This window comes from Lycium ferocissimum, chromosome 8 (assembly GCF_029784015.1).
Source record: "Lycium ferocissimum isolate CSIRO_LF1 chromosome 8, AGI_CSIRO_Lferr_CH_V1, whole genome shotgun sequence".
In the NCBI taxonomy this organism is placed as follows: domain Eukaryota; kingdom Viridiplantae; phylum Streptophyta; class Magnoliopsida; order Solanales; family Solanaceae; genus Lycium; species Lycium ferocissimum.
In genome coordinates, this window is record NC_081349.1 from 37,768,592 (window position 1) to 37,778,309 (window position 9,718).

At 32.2% G+C, this 9,718-nt stretch overlaps 1 protein-coding gene across 1 annotated transcript; it reads right to left on the minus strand.

Moving 5' to 3' along the window:
• Positions 1–362: 362 nt before the first annotated feature.
• On the minus strand, positions 363–4,499 carry LOC132068331 (uncharacterized). The gene is made up of 3 exons (XM_059461904.1): positions 3,902–4,499; positions 2,607–2,978; positions 363–1,205 (listed from the first exon to the last, which is right to left on the minus strand). The coding sequence occupies exons 1-3, from the start codon at positions 4,190–4,192 to the stop codon at positions 567–569; spliced, it is 1,302 nt and encodes a 433-aa protein (XP_059317887.1). The 5' UTR covers positions 4,193–4,499; the 3' UTR covers positions 363–566.
• Positions 4,500–9,718: the final 5,219 nt, after the last annotated feature.

Consider the following 9,718-nt stretch of genomic DNA (forward strand, 5'->3'; position numbering starts at 1 on the left):
AATGATCAACTACCCACTTTTTGGACAACTAATCAAGTTTTAGCCAGCTTTTAAAGATTCAAAGTTTGATGACTTTTTAGTGCTAAAATAAAATCTGAACAAAAATTGACTTTTTAGTGCTAAAATAAAATCTGAACAAAAATACCCTAACTAAATCACGGAAAAATTCCGAGACTCAAAACTTTTAAATGTAAAACTCTAACACAGCATGAAAAAGGGGGGCACAGAAAAGGAATTTTACCAAATATACGGAATAGAGTTCAACTTCTATATATTGACAATGCATACGAATTTTTATACTAAAGTCAAGGATCTATAATAGTGGAATTTGTAACTAAGAAATAAAGCAAGTAACCTGCTAGTGCAAGTAAAATAGCATTATAGCATAAAAATTCTTTACATTATCAAAGGATATTAAACAATTATGCGACCCTGGTAATTCACTGTCAAACCAAACCTTCAACAGAGTTACTGAGATGTGTATGTATGTATATATGAAAACTTTATACACAACATATATCCTGTGATTCTCTATGTACAAAAATGATCACAGAATATTTGTATTACTATAAAATTGACAAGTCTTCTGAATCTTCATCAATAGCCACAATTTTGGCTGCTCCTTTCATAGCAGTTATTGATTTAGGACTATTGGCAAGAATCTTGGAAACAAACCTTGAATTCTTGGTTATATCATGATTTATAACACCCCCACAAGCTTGATCATCTTCTTTCTTCAAGTCACTAGGTGGTAAAAAACAGTCCATAGATAGTCCCTTTATGTTAAAATCAAATTCTTCAATTGTCCAAACCTCTTCCATCCTAGTCCTGGTGTGTCCTTCCGAGTTTTCGCCGAATCTGAATAAAGAAACACATGTTTTTCCAGCATGTGCAATGTTAACACCATCGATTGTTCGATAATCTTGGATTGATGATTCCATTGTTGTTTCCCAAAAGACGTCGTTTTTTGGGGATTTTAGTCTTAGAAGATGTGTGTCTTCAAGTTGGACTAAAAGTCCTGTTCTTTGGCTGAAATAGCCCCAAATAGTATGCCTCATAATTTCAACATTGCTACTGCTTCTTGCCTTTAGAGTTGAGGGCTCTGCTTCAAACTTTAGTACAAAGCAGTCTTCAGAATTTATATTTTTTTCGCCAATGCAAGTTGAATTGGAGAACATATCAGCAGTAGACCTTGGATCAAGACCCTGTTAATATGATCAAGATCAACCAATTAGTATCATCATAATCAGATGTCGAAGACATTATTAAGTAATAAGAGTGTGTTCTTTCTAGTAATGATATCCGAGCAGACAGAATCAAAAAAGAATTGGAGAACAAATCAGCAGTGCACATGGAATCAGAACTCTGTTATCATGATTAATGTCAAATCAGTAACCACATAAACACAACCATATTAATTCAACAAATATTTTCTTCATTTTCTGTTTCAATTTAGAGGATCTTAGTCGAGGAAATGTGTCATTTTCACTTGTGTTGACTTCTTTTTCTGTTAGTGCTAGTTTTCGCTTCAACTTGCCCTATAGAAAAATTTGAAGGGGTGAAGTTGTGAATGAGATTTCAAGTTTTATTTGAGCCATACACAACTTGTCATCTTAACAAATAAGACATTGAGAAAAAGGAAGCAACATTAATGCTGACTTCTTGATCTATTTTTTATTTAAGGCTAAGAAGTGTGTGCATTCACAAAATTGTCAATTGGACCCAGTAGCTATTACTCTAGGCCGTGTCCTAGAATACAAAACCCATAAGGTTTAAATCTTGGCTCCACCTCTGCTTAAAGGGGTCAAGTGAATGAGATTTTGAGTGGCCTCTTAATAAATAAGACTTGAGAAAAAGGAAGGATTCCAAACAACATCAAATGTTGACTTCTTGATAGAGTTTTTTTATGAAGGCAAAGAAGTGTGTACATTCACAAAATTGTCAACTGGATCACTTAGCTTTATTAATTTATTGATTAGGTAAAATGACATCACAGGTCCACATGGGAAGATGAGACAGAGACATAATAACCACAAATTGACATGACAATTTGTTGTGAGTAGGCCCTCTAGAAAGAATTTCGGTCTGTTAAGCTTGATGGATAGTTTTGCACTTTCATGTTGTCTTGTCTGTGACAATTGCCAAAATGTATTTGTCTACCCACCCAATACTGGATGAACACCAATGGCAACAATTTTACTCACTATTCAGGCATTTGCCTATGAGTTTAACTCCTGTGCATCGACAATATTAATTTTTTCTTTTACAGTTAAAGTTACCTAGAGGCAACAACATTAGGTAACTGTCTAAAAGAAAAATAAAGTGAATGACTTGCTTTAATAAGTAAAAGTTCATTATTATAGTTTAGAAATTCTTCACACTATCAGTTTATATAAGTTAAAATCTTTTACATTTTCCTCGACTTAAGGACAAACTTAATGGTGCACTTGATAGGATATGGAAAAATAACCATCATTTATAGGATTAAAAGCACTACAAGCGGGAATAATGAGTAGTGATAGAAGGATTATAACTTTTAGTCTACTGGTCGTGATATAGGTGATTTCAATTCTCACTATCCCCGTCACTTTAAATTGAAAAAGTACCTGTAAGGAACGACGAAGAGGCCTAGCAGGGCCACGAGATGCATGAGAGTGATGCCACGGAGTTTGCTTCCAAGACACCTTACCATCACTTCCAGCACTGATTTTACATCCTGAAACCACTATCTCTATGCTCCAAAGATCAGGTCGTTTCTGCCACAACACGAATCCTCCCATTTCTCCAGCGCCATTTTTCGCGCTCTTGATCTTCATAACTTTGCCATTGTTCACTCCGAGACCATCTCCTTCAATAAATTCAGACGCCAACATCTTCACCTTCCCCATCGCGTACATACTATTAATTGAATTCAGAGCATGTTCTCCTCCCGCGGCTGCTATGTATTGTTGCACTATGTATTTAGCCATTGAAGCCTCCTGTACAATTTGAACTAACCATGATTAATTGAACAGAAAAAGTATCTAGTAAACTTTGTGAAGATAGAATTAGGTCTCATCAAGTCCATTGATGTTTTATATAATAGCAATCACAAGTTTCATGTTGGACGTAATATTCATATGATATTTTCTTTTTGGTCAAGCGCTGTTACTTGAGGGATCCTTATGGAAATATTTTTGCAATATTCCAGTATATTGACACGAATTAGTGATTAGACTGGATTTCTTTGTCCAGTATAAGGTAGTAGGTCAATTTTCATAAATTTCATTGTAAATTTACTTCCACTTGTTTAAGACTTAAGTTCAGCCTTGATTGTCGCTAGAGTTGGTAGAAGGTAACAAATACTTAATAAACTAGTTCAGGCATATGCAGGCTCACCAAACACTGAAAAAAAGTTTTATCTAATTGGCTAGTCAAGAACTAGTAGCCCCACACGAAGAAGAATATGACCACAAAAATATACCGATGACAAAGGATTCTGAGTCGCTATCTTTTGCGTGCGCGGAATAAACTATTTCCCGCGCAATACCATAAACCACATAGGAGAGATAATCCGCACTAAGCAATACCCGTGCAAGTAGCTCGACCCAAAATGTAAATCCCTGCTATCACAGGCAGTAGGTTTCAAACCTGAGACCTCCATTATAAAAGCTCATACTCAACCAACTGAGCCACCTTTGCGGGTGATGATTTATACCATAAGTTTCAAAAGTTTTTATTTCTTTCTTAAACTCCGGAGTCCATCAAATTATATCACATAAATTGGGATGAAGAGAATAATGGTAATTTTTTCCAAGAACACAAAGTATATATGAGGGTCCCTTGATTATGTCATACTAACACTAAAATACTTGAGGATTACTAAGGCCAAAAAAAAAAAAAAAAAAAAAAAAAAACTTACAATGGGATGGTCATTAATCGTTTGGACAGAGTGGTTGCATTGAATAGGATGAGGAATCAAAGGAGTTGCAACAACACCAAGCAATAGTTGAATCTCAGCATTTCTTCCACCAATAACTGAATCAGCATGAATAATTGATTTATCATGAGGACTATGATTTTTGATCCAAGATTTCATGTTTTGCCATGACTTATGCTTATGAGCATTCACAAACATTTCTTCTGGAATAGGAACTTCAAGAACAGTTTCAAGCCCATCTTCATTATCCAAATTTGGGCACAACGTCCTCATCTGTATAATAATGATAATAACAATGCAAACAAGATTAAGAAGATTGTGTTTTCAATGAACAAAAGAGAATTAGTATGGAATATGGAAGAGAAAAAAGAGGAGAGAAGTGGAGTATTAAGAAGGAGATTAATAATACAAGTCTCTATTGGATTATATTCCAAGGGAGAGTTTGTTACTATTATTTGAAGCTAAGGGGACTGAATATACAGAGAACCAACCACAACGTGCACTTCGTTGTCTAATGTTGTCGTGACAGCACGAAATTTCTCTGTTTCTCTGTTTGGAGGTTTTTTTCTTCTTTTCCTTGTTATGTTCTTTTTGTATATTTTGACAGGTGGTTGGAATAATATACATTAGGAGACCATAGGATAAAGGAAAAGTAAAATTCATGACTATTGTGATCTTATGTGATGACTAATGGCGGAGCTACCATGAATCAAGGCGTTAATTATATCGTATAAATATATTAAAAGAATTATGTATATATAATTATGTTGAATTATTTTTTATTTCGTTGTATGTTTTATTATTTATACAGTCAAATCTTTCAATAATTGTCATTCGTTATAACAGCATTTCACTATAATGGCCTGATTTTCTCCGAAACTGATTTTTCATGTTATATTTTACTTCTCTATAACAACATTCTACCTATAACAGCAGTGATATTTATTATAACGGTGCACTCTTTGTAAAATTACCTCTCTATAACAGTCATACTCAAATATTCTATAATAATATTTTGTAAGAAATATATTATGTATAAAAATAAAATATTAAAATAGTTATGGTTATAGTTTGGACAAAAGTCTTCATCAATTCAAACGCTATATTATTCATTAAGAGACTGGAATTTACAAAACAATTTACAATTGTAAAATTCTTATGTCAGACTTGAAATATTTAATATGCTCCTTAGATTTTAATTCTTATCAATATGATACAACTAGTTATGAATTTATTAGTCACTTTAATTTTCAATTAATGAAATATGAAAATCAATTGAGATTTGAAAATTAACAAGTTTTTTGTTTTCATTTAACATAAAAAGTACAAAAAAAAAAAATTGCTCACTTTTGTTTAGAACACCTAAAATGAGATGCAAACATCAAATGTCAATACACATACATAACAGCACCACACTATAGCAGCCATGAAATTTTCGGACAAACACTGCCATTATAGGGAGGTTTGACTGTATTTTGACTTCCTTAGTGAAAATTCTAGCTACCAAGGGGCATGAAGTACTAGATGTGGAAACTCAATGATCTAATTTGATTTGGTCGAAAAAAAATGTACTCATTATTATTTTGGCCATGTCTTTAGAAAATAGTTACTGTTATGGACTTTCAAATGTCATTGATAAACTCCATGACAATATTTTGAAACTTAACTTTTGACTTTTGATATTTTATAATGATAATTATTTTTCAATTACAGATAGAAAAGTGACTATTTGTGAATTTTATCTTTATCCTTTGACTTGCTATTGTTTCGTGAAAGGCATTGAAGTGGCAATCTCCTATTTCACTTTGTACATCTTAGTAGAGTTCGAGTTGAACATAAATTAGTTTATTTTCATTTCATAGAGGCAACCATAGCGTGCGGCCGACCATCTTAAATAGCTAAGTACATGATGTGTGTAAAATATCTATGAGAAAAAAAGAAAAAAGAAAAAAAAACTGATAGTTTTTATTATAGAATAATCTATATACTTCAAGAATTTAAGTTATCATTGTTTGTTGATTGGTATGCAGAGACTATTAATCAGAATCTGATTAGATGTGTAATTCAATTGAAGATTAATTTTTAAAGCAAACTTGTCTGTTAAACACTTCTAACAGTCGTCTTTTAATTAAAATATGTCTTCGCTTTTTGTTTTTCCAATCACTAATTACACTTACACATGACTGACTTATGAAGTCGTCACACAAGGGTATTTGTTTTTCCTTTCTACTAATGTTGATGGTTTACAGTTAAGCAGGCATAGATTTGGCTTGTTCTATTTATTTGTCTTTACCCTTGACTTCACTGATCATCTAATTAATGGACTATGTCTATGATCATAGTTAGCATTTGGTTGTGCTCTTTAATTGGCGATGTGTCTGCAATTATGCCACAATTGATGGCTTAGAAAAAGACCTCAATCATGTCATGCACGTTCACACATGAATCCAATCCATATAGGATTTGAGTAACATTTTATTACAATTATTTTCCTCACCATATTTAGTCCAGTCTATACCCAGTCAACAAATTCTGACAGTAATAAATCGCTTTGAGAAAATATTATCATAAGGCAGAATTGGATATCGGCATATGGGGGATTTGTATCCTTATTTGGCGGACCAGTTTTTGTCATCCAAATAAATTCTTGGACAACCTAACAACAACAACATACCCAGTATCATTCACGAGTGGGTTTGGAGAGAATAAAGTGTCTGTGCAGATATTATTCCTATCTCGGAGGTAGCAATGCTATTTCCGATAAACTCTCGACTCAGAATAAGGCAATAATAAAACAAGTCAAATAGATTAAAAAAAAAAAAAAGTATCACAGAATCTTGGACAACCTAAGATGAACTGAATTTTCTTGTTCCAGTAGTTTCTTTAACTAGCAAAAAGTGTTTACCAAGTTCACTTTAATGTACTCAATTTTTGTACTCCACTTGCAAAGAAAACTAAGTATATCCAAAGTTATTTGATATCTTACCATAACATGAAGTGACATGAGTCCCTTTTCGTCTACTATGGGTGTAGTTTCACTTTCCTACCTAAAATGAAAGACACAATGTAAATCCCATGCTTGGATGAAAAGGTAAGAAAGGAAGGAGAAAATCAAAGGGAACAAAAATAAATAATTAAGAATCAAAATGACAAAAATGGTGCCTTATGTTTGGGCATTTAAAATATTCCATTAAGTATTCTCCTAAGTAGTTTTAGTTTTTAAAATTTATAAAAATGAGCATTTTTTGTGTCGTTAAATATTTAACAAAATTATGATTGTTAGATTTAATCAAAATTTTCAAACAGAAAGATATAACCGAAAATATCAAGAAAAAATTTTTTAAATGTAAAACGACTTCTATAAGTCATGCTCGCTAGACCCGACGACGCCAGACCAAGAATGAATGTGTAATGATGGTGATTCCACACAGCTTACACCAAAAATAAACAAAAACTCGGTATACGGAGGAAACTACGAGGCGGAAGAAACTTAATAACCGGTTGAAAAATCATTGTAATGCATTGTATGAGGTCCCATTCTTCAAAAATTGATTAAAAAAAATAGAAATCACAAACCCCTTCTCGTTGGATGACCGGCCCTTTCTTAGACTTGGTGAATGTCGCGATGAATTAAACTAGAAATTGCAAATTACAGCTTACACCAAAAATAAACAAAAACATACGAGAAACTTCACCTAAAAAATTGCACAGACACAAAAATTGATTAAAAAAAAATAGAAATCACAAAATGTGTACCTTTAAATGTGAGTTCTGTTAAATCTTTTGTACTTTTCACAATTCTCATTCAACAACCAAAAAATGTTAAATAATTGATGGAGATCAAACACTTTTGAAAAAATTTAAATAACAAACTCGGTCAGCGTTATATTAAAGGGACTATTTAAATTTAACCTAAACATAAAAGATCATTTTTTCAAAAATTTACAAGGGACAGGAATATTTATACTTTCCCCTTGTTCTCTTCCTTGGTTTCCAACCTAAGCAACAAAAATAAAAGACCTTTCCAAGAGGAGAAATGTTTAACAAAATTCAATTGAATGGTCCGAAATCAAATAATCAAATAAATAAATAAATACATAAAGTTTTTCTTTAATCTATTACAGAAACAAAAATCATATTTATGTTGAATGAAAGTGTAGTTGAGCGTTTAATTAGCATTCTCAAGCTATTAGAAGGATATTTGAGATAAAGAAAAAAGAAAAGGTGAATTTGTTTGCTTAAAAGCAATGCCACCATAGGAGTGGAATTCAAAGAAACTACCCTTGAAGCTATGCCCCGAGACTTGCAATGGGAAAAGGACAGAAAACAAATATTGTTTAGTAAATTTACTTGAGTTGAAGGGGGGGAAAAGAAAAAGAAGATTATCTAGGAATACAGCGAGCATCTTTATCCATTAATTTATCATGAATATCCATTCATATTGGATAAGTTTGTACAATTTTCTAGGACAAATGAACTTTCTTGTTACTTAATTTTTTAGGTACTTGTGTATCTTTAATAAAGATAAAGAAGATAAATCGTATTTCATTTGGTTCAAAATAAGTGATCATTTAGTTTTTTTATTTTCGTTCAAATAAGTGCTCACTTAGCCTTTTTATTTTGGTTCAAAATTAGTATAACTTATATAATCAATAAAGAATTAACTTTATTTTTCAGATTTGCTCATATTTACTCAAGACAATAAATTGGCAACAGTCTTATTAATTAAGGCAATTTAATTAAAAAACTTATTTTTTCTAGAAGTTAATGTTTTCGTATACAAATTAGTGTCTTCTTAAGGAGTGCAAGAAAAATTAAATGGACACTTATTTTGAACAGAAGGCAGTACACTTGATTGAAAGTGAACGAAGAAGTATTTAAATTAACGTCAGAAAAAAGTAAGAATAAATAGGTTCGACTTGATGGAGTCATCAATGGCCGGCAATCTGCCTATTTTCATGAATTGTAATTTTTTTCTTTCTACGTAATTTTTAAGGTGAAAAAAGTAATCCCACGTTCCAAGTTCTTCATTAATTGCTCGGGGATACTTATAACAACAATATAATCAGTGTAATCTTATAATTAAGTGAAGTATGGAGATAGGATATACATAGATCTTACCGCTATTATGAGAGGGAGAAAGTTTGTTTCCAATGAATCTTCGGCTCAAGCAAAAACATTTCAAAATAGGTCGGAAAAAATAATAATGGAAGTGAAAAAGCTATGACAAAATACTTGAAATTGAAAAAAAAAAATAAAGAAAAAATTCGTTGAAAATTGATTCTTGTACTCTTAATTATTTATGATATACAGTTGTAATTGTTCCATTATAAACCTTGAATATTTTGTATTCAAGCTTATAAGCGGTCGGTCATGATTTGATTGAAGTTTGAAAAAGAAAACTTAAAAAGTTAAAATTGAAGATATACTTGAACCTGTTTACCCCGGATTTGGTAACCAATTGAATTTATATGTGGGTATAGGATATGTACTTGAGTCTAAATATGAATCGCGGAAAGGTGATATGGTCTTGTTTATAGACTAATGACGGAGTGCGAATACACAGGATAAACACGCATATAACGAGTAGATGGAGAAGTATAAGGTAAATGACAAGATTTGTATGTATGTGTCTTTTGTGTTACAAATATTCTTGAAAAGTGAAGATGAGCGAAAAGAAAAAAAAACCCCGCGCAGGGGGAGGATACCCCTATTTATAGTAGCTGGCCCATGGGCCTCATACAACATGAATTAATAAAATAGCAATAAAAGGACGTACAGACGGGATTTGACGGGATT